The 16,060-nt window shown below is 30.6% G+C and overlaps 2 protein-coding genes across 2 annotated transcripts in view; both read left to right on the forward strand.

Annotated features, from left to right (window-relative positions):
• The window catches only part of LOC127704997 (PX domain-containing protein kinase-like protein), a 32,407-nt gene extending 16,998 nt beyond the window's left edge, over positions 1–15,409 (forward strand). The window contains 5 exon segments of the mRNA XM_052209247.1: positions 2,488–2,614; positions 3,649–3,732; positions 4,097–4,208; positions 9,817–9,884; positions 9,886–15,409. Coding sequence (XP_052065207.1) covers positions 2,488–2,614; positions 3,649–3,732; positions 4,097–4,208; positions 9,817–9,884; positions 9,886–10,062 — 568 coding nt within the window. The 3' untranslated portion in view covers positions 10,063–15,409.
• On the forward strand, positions 353–1,928 carry LOC127705202 (uncharacterized). Its single transcript, XM_052209526.1, has 2 exons — positions 353–1,181; positions 1,423–1,928. The coding sequence occupies exons 1-2, from the start codon at positions 534–536 to the stop codon at positions 1,759–1,761; spliced, it is 987 nt and encodes a 328-aa protein (XP_052065486.1). The 5' UTR covers positions 353–533; the 3' UTR covers positions 1,762–1,928.
• Positions 15,410–16,060: the final 651 nt, after the last annotated feature.

Genomic DNA, 16,060 nt, shown 5'->3' on the forward strand with positions numbered 1-16,060 from the left:
TTATGAAGTATTTCAGTAAAATTCTTTTTTCCTTTATTTTTTTCTTTCCTGTTCATCTTCCTTTTTTCAGTAAAAAGTCTCTTAATAATTATATAATGAAAATTAGAAATTGTTTTCTTTATTTCTCAAGAAACAGCTCACAAATTGTATTAAGTAAAATAACATTTTAATTCTTGATTAAAACTATTGCAAGTTGTTTCTTACAACATAATTATTGATAATTTTGTTAATTTAGATTTTTTATTGTCAAATAATTTATTTTGATTGCTTATGATTAGAATAATAATCATAGTGATACTTTGATTAGTCCAAGCTTGCTTATGCTAATCACATTGAACAACAGAAGCCAACTTTTTGGCCAATAAAAATGCATGAATACTGCTCATCAAAACTTTTAACCAATGGGAATCCAGTGTTTGTTGGATATCACATGTGACACCATATAAAATGGTGTCACTTTTGACACAAATCATTATTCACTTGTCAAATACCAATCTCGATCAATCATTTATTACTTATTAATCATTACAATCATGGCTGATTTCCTGGACTTCCTGTTGTCATCACCAACCAAGTCACCACTACCCATAGAGATCACATCCACTACCACACTAGAGGACATCATAGCTGCTACTATTCAACCAGAGACCACTACCTCAGATGTCACTACTCAACCAGATTCAGCTGATACCACTTCTACTGCTGATCCTATCACCACCAGCGAAGATGATGATGAGGCCCTGGCTGCTGCTATCCTTGCGGAAGCAACAGATCTGGAGCCTGAGACAGAAACTCGCCTTGCTGATTCACTCTTTGATCTTCTTGGATCACCACCACCAGAGCAACTACTCACCAACAACTCAGCAGTCCTAGAACTACAATCACTACTCAAGACAGAACTCAAACAGCAAACCATACCAGAAACTCTGATGAGCCTTCTACACAAACCTAAGATCAGTGTATTCACCAGAGAGCAACAACTTCAACGACAGTTTACCAAACTCGAAGTCAACTCCCCAACTCAGGTGTCTCAGCTATCTAGCTTCTTCAAGTACCAGTCTGCTGTCATTGAGACGGAGCGTTACCAGTCACTTCACCAGAATGCTACCAAACCACACCTTCAAAACTCCATCAACAACCACTTCGATGAGCAACTACACAAGGCTATAGATAGGGTTGAGGTAATATACCAATTCTACATAACAATTCTTTAATTTTATAAAGTAATTTAAAATGTTCAAAGTTTTTACAATATTTATTTTTGCTTTTATCATTAGCTAACTGTAAAATATTGAACTTTGTTAATTTATCAATAATAGTATTACTTTTAGATAAAATACATGTAAATTTTCTTTGATATGTAATCTGTGAATATTATTGCAATGTTTTGACATATTTACTTACTATCCTTTCCTTTTACAGGTCAGTGTCTCTAACCTCCAGCAAGCAGTCAGCAACCAGATACCCACTACTACCAAGACATCAGCTACCAGACCCAGCACACTCAGGTCTCGTCCACAGCTGTCACGCAGGTCTGTCCAACTCATGGAAGAATGGTACCACTGCAACATAGACCACCCATACCCAGACTCATCCATCATCCAGTCAATTGCACTTCAGGGGAACATCAGAGAAGAGCAGGTCAAGAAGTGGTTCGCCAACAAACGTAGCCGTTCACAGAACACCCACTCACGTACAGTCACCACCTCTCGTAAGATGTCTTCACGCTACAACAGGAACTCCTACTACCAGCCTTACTGAATAACAGTGATATGAACTTTTTGTGAATTGTGTCTTAAGTGCTATGTTAATTTTGTGTACAAGTGCTATGTTTTATGTAATGTATTTAATTGCTTTACCATTTGTTGTTTCAATATTATGTATTCTATGATAAAGTGCTATATTGTTGAAATATTTCTTGTGCTAATAAATGGTAGATATTAAATATTTTCTTATTATTATTATGAGTCTATCAAAATAATTAAAAAACAACAACAACAAAAAACAAAGAAAACAAACATCAATAACAAATTAATCATTATATTATAAACAAAAAAATCATCATACATATGATACATAGATAGTGTATATTGATCTGTTTCCTTGAAATACCAGCTAATGGGAGGGTTGAACTCTCACAAACGTGTTAAACCTGTCACATTCTTAGTGTATCTGTCCCAAGTCAGGAGTATGTAATTCAGTGATTGTCTTTGGTTGTTGTCTGTCATATTTGTTTTCTTGTTTTTTTATAAATCAGACTGTGAATAGCTTTATCACGTTTTATAGCTATATAGAATTTTTTTCATTACTCAAGGATGTATGTTGACCTTTACTTGCTTAAATCCATTTCATTTGGAATCTGTTTAATAGTTGTCTCGTTGGCAAATATACCGCATCACCTTATTTTATATTAGTTCGCTTTATTTGAATGTGCGCAAGACATGGATTCAATTACTAAGTTAACCTGTCTCTATATTTCTCTTTCAGTCTATTTTCAGACATAACACTGCCATTAATGGACAAACCAATACTAAAGATACCAAGTAAATTAAAAGAATTCATCAGAACAGCAAAAGATGATGTGGAGAAGAGGTTACATGATGAACAAAAAGTGGTTTGTATTGTTAAGGATGTTCGCTCCTCTTGTTTCTGAATTTTTGCCAGATATTCGGAATCCTCTGTTTTTATCCTGCCATTAAAAAAATTTCCCCATTAACCCCTACTTTTCTTTTCATAATTTTATTACATATAGTTTAAAAAAGCCATATTTGAAAATGCTATAAAATCCTTGTTATTTTTTCATATTTTTTTAAAGGAAAGGGTGCCAATGTTAAATATATGATAGGTCTAGAGAGAATTATTTCCCGCCAAATTTTCCATGGCTTATATCTCGAAAACAAGCACACAGACCCTTCACTTTTTTCTGCCTTTTTAATTCCTTTATTTATATGCTATCAATTTATAACAGTCTTTTAAAAAGCTTGTTATTTTGAAACAGAGTAGCGAACATCCTTAAAACATGATTAGTGATAATAACTGATCAGTATGCAAATCCAGCAAGTAACCTTGCAACCAAATACCTCAAGACCATTACAGACATTTAAACTGAATTTTAGGGACTATTAAATTTTGTCTCTGTGCCAGTGCAAATGAAATAGTTTTTATCTGCATTTGAAGACAAAAGACAGAAAGCAGGAGCAAATTTGTTCCCACAATTACCACCAAATTTGTTTCAGTATAAAAATGAATAACTGTAAATTCAGAAATTATTGCATGCATTTATTATTGTGATTTTTTAAGAATGGTAAAAAATGCAAGATTTATTATTGCGATTTGAGGAAAACCTGCATACAGATATATGCATCAGATATCAAAATGCGAGTTCTTATTATTGCAATACACACCCAGTCCCATTATTTGCATTAATAAAAATCTTGCTCTAATTTCTGAATTTACAGTACTTAGATACATACACTATTTCCATCTTATTTTAAACCAGCAATATTACAATATAAACATTTCCCTTCCGTCTGTTCGACAAACAACCATTTTACCCCATATTGAACAAAGTGAACTGTGAACACTTTCAGAAAAGACATGAACTGGATTGATGAACTATGTTACATGAACTTTCTATCATTATTTTAGATACATAAAATTAAGAGGATGTCCAAAGCTAAAGAATTCCATATGTCAGAGGAAGAAAAGAAGAAGAGAAGGAAGTCAAAGAAGGTAGGAAGATTTAAATCACAGAAAGCATTATGTCCTTATTTTCATTTAGGGTGCAAATTGCACAAAATCATCCAAAATGAGCTGAATATGGAGCATATAATATACTCTCATTAATAAAAGATATTTGTTTTACCTAGCATTACAGCGATTTATTTTTTAAAAACCCACCAAGTCTTACTTTAAGTGTTTCATTTTTTTTTTGGAAAGGAATGAACGATATAGAAAGAATTCAGTAGGAATGGTTTGTCCACATCATACAAGGAAACAAAAAGATAATATCTCCCAAAGGATCCCTCCCCTACAAAATTAAATCAAATCAAATCTATTTCTTGTAAATAATCCATATTTTATTATTTTTTACCAGAAAGCAATGGAAAATGGTCAACCAGAGTCATCTTCATCTTCATCATCAACAGCAGTGACATCTAGTGAGAACCCTACAACACCAGTAACACCAACTACTCCTGCTTCACCAGGTATGGCAGCCATCTGTTTACTTTATTGAACTAAGATATTTACAGGAAACCTCTCAAATTATCCTACAAGAAGATTTCTGATCAAATGAAAATTTCCATGAAAAAGTTACTAACAAAAATGTGTTTAAGAGAAAGGTTATGGGTAAATTATTGAATGGTAATTTATGTCCCTTGTCAACCCATGATCCATTCCTCTGGTGTTTTGTATAAAAAATTTGTTTACCTTACTCATCATAATGTTAATGCTCTAATAGATATACTGTAAATTCAGAAATTATTGCGTGCATTTATTATTGCGATTTTGTCATTTTAGACTTAAATGCGATTTAAATTTTTACGATTTTTAGAAAAATCCTGTTTAGTTCATATAAAATATTTCAAAATGCAAGTTTAAATTATTGCGTTTACAACTCTGTCGCATTTGTCGCAATAATAAAAACCTCGCAATAATTTCTGAATTTACAGTACTCAGACATGGTGTTGATAAATAATTTTTCAATTAGTTTTATATTAGAATCTCAGTTATGTTTCACCTCAAAAGTCCAATTAGGCAAGACATATGTGTTATTTTTCATTCCGTGGCGATGCATTGACTATTTACACATAAACTTAAAATCTTATCTCCACTTTCACTAAGATAACAAAAAAATTGTATGGAAGTTGAAAAAAATGGTAAGTCCTTGTCAGCCAGTCATTGTCACTGACTTTGACCTAATTTTTATGCTCCAGTGGTTGGGTTAAGTTTTCATGATGAGGTCTGCAACTTTTGGTATGTAGATTATTTGTGAGGAATAATGTATATCTAATGTATGTGATACAATATTTAATGTATGTGATATGACCTTGACCTCATGATCATGCTCTCCAGTAGACAAGTAATTTTTTTAGAATGAAATCTGTTCTTTAAAAATAATACATGATGGATCAACAGTATATATAATGTAGATTGGATTCAAAGTTATGTTTCTTTGACATATGTTATGGCATTGACCTCATTATAAGCTCATGCAGTAAGGTTAAGTTTAATTTTCAGGATGAAATCTGTTCCACAGTAAATATACATGATAGTTTGATAATTTTTGGGAAGTTGATCTGTTGTGAGTAGTATATTTTCATCTGAATTATGTCATATGGCCTGGACTTCATTTTCACCCGCCATTTGCAAAATTAAATTTTTAGATTAAGGTCTATTCATCAGTACCTATATATGATATGTCAACAGTATTTAAATTGTTGATTGGTTCAGAAGATTATTTATCCATCTGACATATTTCATATGACCTTGACCTCATTTTTTTGCTCCAGTGGTAAGATAATCTCAGTTTATTGCCCTTTAAAAAAAATCTTATGCAGCATGCTAGTCATTTGTGTGCCAACTCTTTTGATTATTGATAACCTCAAACACTATTCAGGTTAGTGATAAGAAAAGTGTTAAAATTGAAAACATAGTTAATTTCTCCATGGATATTTTTTTTTGTGTGAGCTTTTAACATTTTTGCTGATTTTTTAAATCATTGATTTATTCTATGGCTGATATTTTTGGTCTTAACTGAATAACATCATATCTCTTTTTTTGTTGATTTATTAATGTTTACATTTCTAAAATGTTTACATAATTCATGATTTTTTCAATTTAATAATTAAAAAATTGTTTTATTAAACTATTCATGTTTTCAGAATCATCAAAGAGCTCCTGATCTAGGTACAATGTCATATGCATGTTTTCATTATAACATCTATTAAATTTCATTGTTGTGTGCATTTACATTCTATCTGTATAGCTTTTATTTTAATGGAGTGGGTTCTTTGACTTAATGATTTTTTTTCTTCTTTTTTATTAAGCTTAAAGCAAGAAGATTTTCTATATGTAAAAGCAATCTTTATATCATATTATATTACTCTATTTTTTTAGTTGTGCAAATTTTTATCTTATTATAAATAACATTGACCAGAGGTATACAATAAACTTAAAGGTGGATTTATGTGTTACATGTGCTAAAAACTAACCAAAATCTTCATAAGCAACTTCTGGACTTACCAAATTAAAGTCCTACAAGTTTCTCCAAATTTAAATGTTTGCTTCCTAAATTGCTCTACAACAGAGGCTTCCTCTTAGAGGTAGTAAGACAAAAGATGTTTATTTGAAATACAGCAAAATATTTTTGGAATTTGACATTGAAGACCCTTACAAATTTATGTTATTGGCTGATATAATATTTAACTGATAGGGCTCCAGTAGGTTATTCCACTTAGGTCACAAGGTCACCTTTAAAAAATGCACCAGGTTATCAGGTCACTTTTAAGCAAATTAGACAGGTTTATGTTTAACAAGAAACCTGTGTTAGAGGTCACAGGTCCTTTTCAATGAGAAGTCAGGTTACAAGGTAGCAGGTAAGATTTGACCATGTTGGAGCTACACTGATAATAGCACCAGCATTACATAAAAAAAATATACAGGTATAAATAAGTAAAGTGACATTTTACATAATAGATTAGGCAACATATAAAATATAAATCCATGATATGCATAAATTTTACCACTGACATCCAGATCCCATCAATGCAATTATTCTGGATTATTTTTATCATATGGTTCAGATTTATTACGTAAAATGTTTAAATTATGAAAAAGAACTGCTGTGTGTTTCATTACCCTGAATAAAGTTTGCACACTTGAAAAGCTAGAACTATATACTGTAAATTGAGAAATTATTGCGATGTTTTTATTAATGCGACTAATGTGACTGGATGAGTATCGCAATAATAAGAACTGATGTTATGATATTTGTTTGCAGCTATTCCTGAGATTGCAATAATTAATCTCAAATTTTGGTTGGTCATGCCAATTTCACCATAAAAGATCCTTCAATAATTTCTGAATTTACAGTACTTGATGGAATATTGTAATTATCAATTGCTTTAGCTAGGCTTTGATGTCAGATTATTATCTAAAATATTTTCTGAATATGTATAAATTGTAGTGTTTTGATATACTAATAATAGATCTTGGAGAAACTAATATGTTTTAGAAGAGCACTATTAACATAACCTGGGACCAAATAGATTTTTCCAAAACGTAACCAACTTTTCATTGTTGATCATTGTTATTACAAATCATATAATATTGTATTATAATAATTAAGTAAAAACAAAAGAATTATCCTAAAAATATATCTGTTCATCATAAATAATAAGACATGGTCAAGCAAATTATGGCAGTATTGAAAAAATAAAAATTGGTGTGTACTATAGAAAACATTATATATGTTGTCAAGTAGTTATAAGGATGTTTCAAAGCAGTGTTTGTCTCCCCTGCAACGAAAGTCGCGGAAGGTAAGACATTTCAAGGCCCTAACCCTAAGGTCATGGTCTGGTGACTTTGAATTGATTAGTAATTTTCAATGTTAAGTTTTCTGCTTAAATCGGTTTGATAGGAACTACTTGTAATAGATCAGTGATTCTATAAAGTTGCCTTACTGATTTCTATCAGTACATCTCAGTTTGATGATGATTTTGATGTGTTGCCCTCTTTGTCATTGTCCAGCAACTTTGAATTAATTTTGATAAGGTGAGGCATTGTGTAGCTTTTCCTGCTGCGTCATCGTTGTCATTGTTGAAGGCTTTAACAAATGTTAAGTTTTCTGCTTTAGTCAGTTTGATAGAAACTACTTGTGATAGATCAAAGATATTATCAGTACATATCAGATTGATGACTATTTCTAGGCCCTGTCGCCTAGGTTATGGTCCAGTGACATTCAATTAATTACCAATTTTCAATGTTAAGTATTCTACTTAAGGTCAAGGAACAGTAAATGGGCTATGTCACAGATTTTGGTAAAATTTTGCATACAACTTTGGCTTGTTGATTTATATCTGAAAATCAAAAAAAAAATGTCTTTATCTTTTTTTTTTGTGAAATATTACTGATTGAATTCTTTCAAAATAGATGAACATTTGTATAGAAAACACATGAAATCAGCAAAAAATGTTTATAAATTTGTCTTAAAATCATCAAATCTCCAATTTCAAATCCATAGATTTTTCTTAATAAACTATATGTTGATGATACATAAATTTCCGTTTTAATAATATGAAATAATCATATGGTCACCGACTTTGTTATTAGTGTATTAACCTTGTTAGTAATGAAAAATGTCAAAAATCTACGTTTTACAGCCTATAACGCAATGACGTTGCGATTATTTTGACGTTTTGTGGTATTTTTTCACCTAGTACACCACTTTGAATGATGTATACTGTTAAAAAGAAGTCTATAACCCTATTATTATTTAACATCATTAAAAGGGAAATTTTTTTACCAACAACATTTGGTTTTTTGAAGAAAATTCTATGGAGTTAAATTGGAAATTTTATGATTTTAAGTCAAATTTAAGAATGTTTTTTCGCAAATTTTATGTGCTTTCTATACAAATGTTCACCTATTTTGAAAGGATTAGATCAATTATATTTCAGATCATAAAAGAGGTAAATGCATTTTTTTCGATTTTCATTTCAAGTTCAACAAGCCAAAGTTGTATGTGAAATTTTAAGAAAATCTGTGACATAGCCCATTTACTGTAACTTGACCTTAAGTTAGTTTGATATTTATAATAGAGAATTCTATTTTCTTATTAGTTGCATTACTATCAGTACATCTCGGGTTGACAATCATTTTGACGCACTGCCCTCTATGTCCAGCAACAATGTATTAATTAGCAATGTTGCTGTCCATTCTATTGTCTTTTTCTGAATTTTCTGCTGATAGGCGAGGCATATCTCTTTCAACAATTTATTTAAAATGTTTGAATACACTTTCATCAGGTAATTGTCACTCATGTGTTACATCTTAAGTAAACAGGAGAAAAAAAAGCAAATCCCATTGTTAGTCTTGAAAAACTGTGGTTGCAATTCATATTATTTGTAAGGAAATGGTAATCCCTAAAGATTTTTATGATCAGAGGTCAAAGACCAACCTGAATTTAAAGCTTATCACAAATTTGGAGTAATTTTAGACAAATGTGAAACAAAATAATGAAAGGAACGCTCCCTTTGAAAAACTTACAGATATAAAAACGTGAAAGAAATTCAAAAGCCTAATTTCTGATATACATGTACTGTGAAAGAAATTCAAAAGCATAATTTCTGATATACATGTACTGTGAAAGAAATTCCAAAGCATAATTTCTGATATACATGTACTGTGAAAGAAATTCCAAAGCATAATTTCTGATATACATGTACTGTGAAAGAAATTCCAAAGCATAATTTCTGATATACATGTACTGTGAAAGAAATTCCAAAGCATAATATCTGATATACATGTACTGTGAAAGCAGTTTTAATGGTAAAAGCAAATTTGTCATTATTGAAATTTAATATTTTGTGCAATCTTAAGTTGTGATTTCAAACAATTCAAAACTTCATGATACTGAAATTGTCTGAGAATTTAATGTCCTATTTTAGTAAGAAAAACAGGAAAATTGGAAACAACAAAAACACTTCCCCAGTATAAATGATAATGCTGCTGAATTTGGTTTTAATGTCACGTCTTCTTAGAGATGACAATATAAGTTTCAGATTGTAATTGACCTATTTTCTTATTTTTCAGCTCCTCCAGTACCAGCTGCCCCACCAGCTCCTCCTGCCCCACCCCCTCCTGGTGCTCCACCACCACCACCCCCCTCCACCAGGTGCTCCTGCAGCCCCTCCTCCTCCCCCTCCACCATCTGGTCCGGCAGCACCTTTACCTCCAGTGTCCAATGAAAGAGGTGCTCTACTAGGATCTATACAGAATTTCAGTAAAGGTGGACTGAAGAAGGCAGTGACGGTTGATAAAAGTGCACCAAAGGTTTAGGCAAAATATGGCATTATCAGTATTGAAGACATTTACTATGTTATAGGTTGAATTTGAATCCATTGATTGACATGCATCAAAAACATTGGTTTGTGCATTTATTTTTTTTAATTTATTTTAATGTTGTTATCCATCTTTTTAATCAAATCAAATTGTTGTAAATCATGAAAGTAATTTTACTTTATCATTTAAATACATTTTATTTTATTAAAGTCAGTATAATCAAGACAGGGGTGGATTCAGATGGGGGGCATTAATTAGAATACTTTTCTTTTTTTAAAAATGATCTATCACTGTAGCATTTTAGTAAATATGATTAATTTGTGGAGTGTGAAAGGAAAAGAGGTAGCTGGATATGTCTTTAATTTTATTACAAATGGGACGATTTACTATGAAAAGTAATGGTCAGCATCACAGCTGACTACCAGAATCAAACACATTTTAGCTCCTTGTATTTATATAGAATATGTGAAAATAATGAGATACAATGCTCTTTTGTTCATTGAAATAGTATTTTGACATTTTTAAGATTTTTTCCATTTTATTTTTTTTTTGTCAATGTAGCCATATAATTAGGTATATTTGCAAGTGCTTATTGGAGAATACTTTTTTGAATGCTGAGTTATGTTATATTTTGTTGCATAATAATTATAGAAAAAATACTGTATGTTTTCTCTTTAGTGAAAATAATGTATTATTGTAGATTGTATATTTTACGATTCAGGGCTACTCATCCAGCAAAAGGTACCAGTATCTCTAACCATAAATTACAGTATATTGTTAAGAGAATGCCAAAAATTTGTCCTAAAAATCATTGTTTTGAAGGGTTTTTTTTATGAAAAATATCTGTTGATTTCAACCTGTTTCATAATATGTATTCCCAGCCTTTTTTACTCTGAAATATATTTCACTTTGCTGACATATTGGGTGATTAAAACTTTGTAGCATGTATATGTGTAGTAATGGTGTTTTCACCTAAAATTTAGTAGAGTTATCTTTCCCTTGGTAAGGTACCTTCTCTGTGGTAATGTTGAGGGAATAACAAACAAATGTGATTTAAGTGCCCTGCCTTTGATATCGAAGGCAATATGTTTTCTGGTCAGTGCGTTGTCTGTCTGTTTGTCAACCCATCAAGTATCAGACTATAGTTTTGAATTTTATGTAGTTAACCAATAAGTTGCGGTAACGTCAACTTAAAATTTAGAACGCATGTTCCTTATGATGTGAAGGTTTTTAAATATATGCCAAATGAGGGGTATGACCCAGATTTTGTAATCACTGAACATGGAAATTTGATAGCATGCAGGGCATGCTGTCGTATGGACATATATTTTTGTTACTAGAAAAGAATTGAATTGATAAATAAAGAAAAAAATATTGATCAAGAAGACTGGGGATTTGGATTCTTATAATATAGTAAGTCTTTTTTGGAACAATAAGATTTCAAATCAATGCTTCGACATTTGTCATTATTTTGGAAGTAACACCAAAAACGTTTTTGGTAAATCCTCCAAAAGGGAAAGAACTCTAACTGTACCTGAATTATGAAAAGAGGAATTTAGCTCTTTCCTGTAAAATGATTGCATTCTGTTTAGTGTTTACATGAAACTGTATGAACCTTTGTCCCTGATATGTTAAAGTGCTAGTTGTTTCAGAAAAATTATGGATATTCTTTGATCACAGTTCTGATTTACAGTAATTATTACTCAACTGTCTAGTAGAGTCATAAACTTTAAGGTGAATGAGCTAAAGAGAAATAGATTTAAATCATTAGGTGATAATTTATTATAATATGTTATTGGTTTATAAGTTATGTTTGTGCCATATTTTACACTGTAATCATGTTTACTTTACTCAAAGTTTTTCCATAATACAACCATTGACACGTTTTTTTTTTTTACCTGTGATGAATGTTCCACTGTATTATGAGATAGTTATCTCATCAAAGTCTACTCCATCCTTTTTCTCCAATATATCACTTTTGAATTGTTTCATATTTTGTCATGTCCGAGCCATTTATATCTTACTATATGGTAAAGGTTTTGTTCATTGTTGAAGGCCATTAAGTGCCCTTTGGGTTGTTTCCATCCTCATCCTTTGGTCTCTGGTGGGTAGTTGTCTCAAATGCAATCATACTACAACTCCTTATCTTTATATAGACATTTATTTTATCTGCCAAAGTACTGAATTCGGTTTTAAGAAGGAAGTTTTCCACTTTTTCAAATAAGACTTATGCATCAGCATTTATCCTACAATATAAATGTGAACATGAACAATTTAGAATTTTGGTTGCAAAGATTTTGAAGGATTAGATTAATATTAAACAGATGTCACATTTTTCAGGTAATTGTATCAATGACTTTTTAAGTTTTCAATGTTTCTTGGAACAGCATTTCTCTGGTTGTCACCATGTGGTCACAGTATACTCCACATGTCCATGATGTCATTTATGCTATAGTTGTTGTCAAGCTATTGGAAATACTTAGAAAGAGACTTTACTTTAAAAAAAAGCAGCACGCAAACAAGAGTATTGGTTTAAAATCTCTGCCGAGGAAAGATGGAATTGCAAAAGAAAGTCTGATTTTATAAAGGTTTTTTTTTGCATACCGTATTAATAATGAGCGTATGCCTTGCATGCAGGATATATAAAGAAATCATAGTGGAAAAAAATTCTTGTGACCCTGGCTTCACAGTACAATAGCCATGTTTTGAACAATGCTGAAATTTGAAATAGTAATATTTAAAATTATATAAGCTAGGTAAAAAAACTGAAACATAGCTTACAATCAGTGCAATTTGGGAGAACATTAACTATTTTATGATTTTTATACATGACAAAATCAACGGAAAACAGTACTTTTTTTCCCAAAATTGCACTGATTGTAAGCTTGATTTTTACTTCTTTCAGTTGCTCTTACTTGAACAAGTACCAGAATGTCCTACCACAATGAAGTTAACCTGCAGAAAAATTATATACTCCAGAGTCAAAAGTCAGTAATGTGAAAAGGATCTATTGAGATTACTTTTAATTTTAATAAGTCAATCTTATGTGTTGAATATCATATGTAGCAATATCCCTTTTTAATACTTGTATGTTCAAGTAAGGACTGACCAGGGTAATTTTGACATAAAGGAAAGTTATCATTGATTGATAGGGCAAATTGATAAGCTTTTTGCTTACATACAATCTGCAGCTGCAATTTTATTTTCTACTAACCCAGGAAAAAGAGAATTTTTTCCTACTTTACCAAAATCAAGTTTTAAATGCTATTAAAAAAATGTTATAGTAAGTATATATTTCACAGACTTTAATTGTACTATTAAATTCACTTATTTTGTGAGGATTACCTAGGGAAGAAACACAAAAAACTGGACAACACAATTTTGAAATAATATTTGAGGTTGTAACTTTTATTAATTAGTATTAGTGTTATTTTCAGACATGGTGTATAAATTATGGCGTTCTAATAAACAGTTAAAAGACCTCAACAATCATATAAACCACATTATTTAAACGGCAGATTTTAAACATTCAGCGGTAGCGGTGTGTAATTGTTAGTCTTTTCACCAACAAATTCTGAAAAGAACTTTAAATTTTATTTTATAATTCTGTAATTAAAACAAATACTTGATATTGTGTCAGGTCATAATATGTGGAAGAATTTTGGGAATCGACCACCTGTGAAAAATACATACTCAATATAATTAAGTTTGTCTATATTTAAATCAACTTTAAAGACTAGACATAAAGTTATTTAAATGTGATTGCATAGAATTGAATATCATTTCAATATTTTAGAAGTATGAGAATAAATATTTTGAAGAGACCATTTCAGTAGGCAAAAATAAATCTTTTTTTTTCTAAAAATTTCATCAACAGAAAAGGTACATTAGTTTTCTCAATAGAATTGTTTCATATTTTTCATGTGAGGGCCTTTTATAGCCATCTATATGGCATGGATTTTTCTGATTGTTGAAGGCTGTACAGTTGCCTATAATTGCTTACATCCACTTCATTTGAACTTTGGTGGATAGTTGTCTCATTGGCAATCATACCACATCTCCTTATTTTTACATTAATCTTCATTTGTTAAGTAATAAATGCTAAGATACCAAAAGTAACATTTAACCCACTCATTTAAACCACTTTTCTGTAGTAAGAATTAATTTGATACCCTGAAAATAAATGTTTAGAAAGCAGAGAAAAATGCAAATGTTATTAAGGAGCATGAAAACTGAAAAAGCCTGAAGCATGATATACAGATGACTTGTTTGTCAAAGGAGAAGATTTTTACACTTGTTGTGTACATGAAGGTTTATGCCACAACGGTAATTCCTTATTATTCAGGGAGTTGCTTTCTCATATACCTCATCTTATGTAATTCTTTTCCAATTAACAAGAAAAAAAAATTTATTTATAGTTAGTTGAATTTTTTTCTAATTTCTAATTCAAATAATTTTTGCCATTTAAAATTACCTGAATGGAGAAGGTCAGGTGTATTTAAAAGTGGTCAGTTTTAAGATCATTAAGTGTTAACATTCTTTGCATATGATTTTTTTTGTCCCTAGATAGTAAAATTATACAATTAATCAGTGACCTCTTATTACCTCACTTTTATGTTTTTGACATTAATAATTTAGAATTTAGTGAGGTTTGTGAGAGTGTTACATCTTCAACCTTAAATACCTTAAATTTTTGGTTTTCAAAAACATTTCATTTGGAAAAGTTGAAGTATAAAGAGAGTAACTACACTGTCTCTTTATTAAAATTTGATTTGTACCAGTACTCAGCTCGAAACATGATAGAAATGATCTGCAAAACCTGGCATTCTACTAGTTTCTATCCCTTGTACAAATACATTTTATATTTTGAGACAGTGTATAGTGATACTAAATATATACAGATTGATAAATGTGTTGTTTTTTGTGTTTATATGGGGGGATAGGGTAAAGGAAAGGAGGGTAAATAATAAAAAGAAAAATATTTCACTTTGTTACCCATTTATTTTATAGAATTATATATTTTGAACCTTAGATTGGAAGAGATATAGGCCATAGGATTTTTGCTACTTTGTTTTAGAACAGCTTAGGTGCAGTTGAGTGTTAAATGGTATTAAAAGACACATAGCATCTGGGTTTGATAAAATCAAAACAATACAAAACCATAATATCAAGAGATTGTAAAGTCATTTATACTCATCTCATAAAGAACAAATTTTGTCTTTTGTGATTTATTTCTTATGTTTAAGTGCAATATGATTCATGTTTTAACCAGATTGTTGTTATTCATTAACCATGATTGTTAAATGATATATATGTGATAAATAAAGGCAACTACCATTATGAATTATATGTCATTTTATTCCAGCCAATTCAAATTCAAATTTAATTGTCAGACTGGAGTTAGAAATATATTTTATTAATGAAAAATACATTGGTTTAAGTTTTTAAAATACATACAAAAATAGAAAAGTTGGATAATTACTATTGTAGTTTCTGCTGTATGTGAATATTGTAGATATTGTTAATGATAAAATCTTGTCAGCTTTTTGTCCTAACCACTTTTCCTTGATTTCATTTTTATAATCCAGTATTCTAAAGAAGTACCCATGGTTGGATTTGTTCTTCAGCAGCAAGTATAAAGTCAGCAGTACCTGGTATGTGTATTTGCTGTAGGGAATATTTGTTTTTCTCCCAAATGATAGGATTTTTATTTTTAAAAGTCACTGTCCAGATTAAGATTTCAAGATCAAGTATGTTCCTCAGAAACCATACTTATAAAATAAGGAGATATTGTGTAATTGCTAATGTGACAACTAAATGTCACTGACTGACTGTAGGGCCTTTTGGAAGAGCAAAACCCATACCTTAATGTATTTAAAGCTATAAAGATTCAGGGATAAAAAATGATGAAATATCCAAAAGAGAAAAAAAAAACATGTTGATTGATTGATTGATTTCATATCATGTACGTGTTCATGTACGCTCATTAATGTTA

This window comes from Mytilus californianus, unplaced genomic scaffold (assembly GCF_021869535.1).
Source record: "Mytilus californianus isolate M0D057914Y unplaced genomic scaffold, xbMytCali1.0.p SCAF_1, whole genome shotgun sequence".
In the NCBI taxonomy this organism is placed as follows: Eukaryota; Metazoa; Mollusca; class Bivalvia; order Mytilida; family Mytilidae; genus Mytilus; species Mytilus californianus.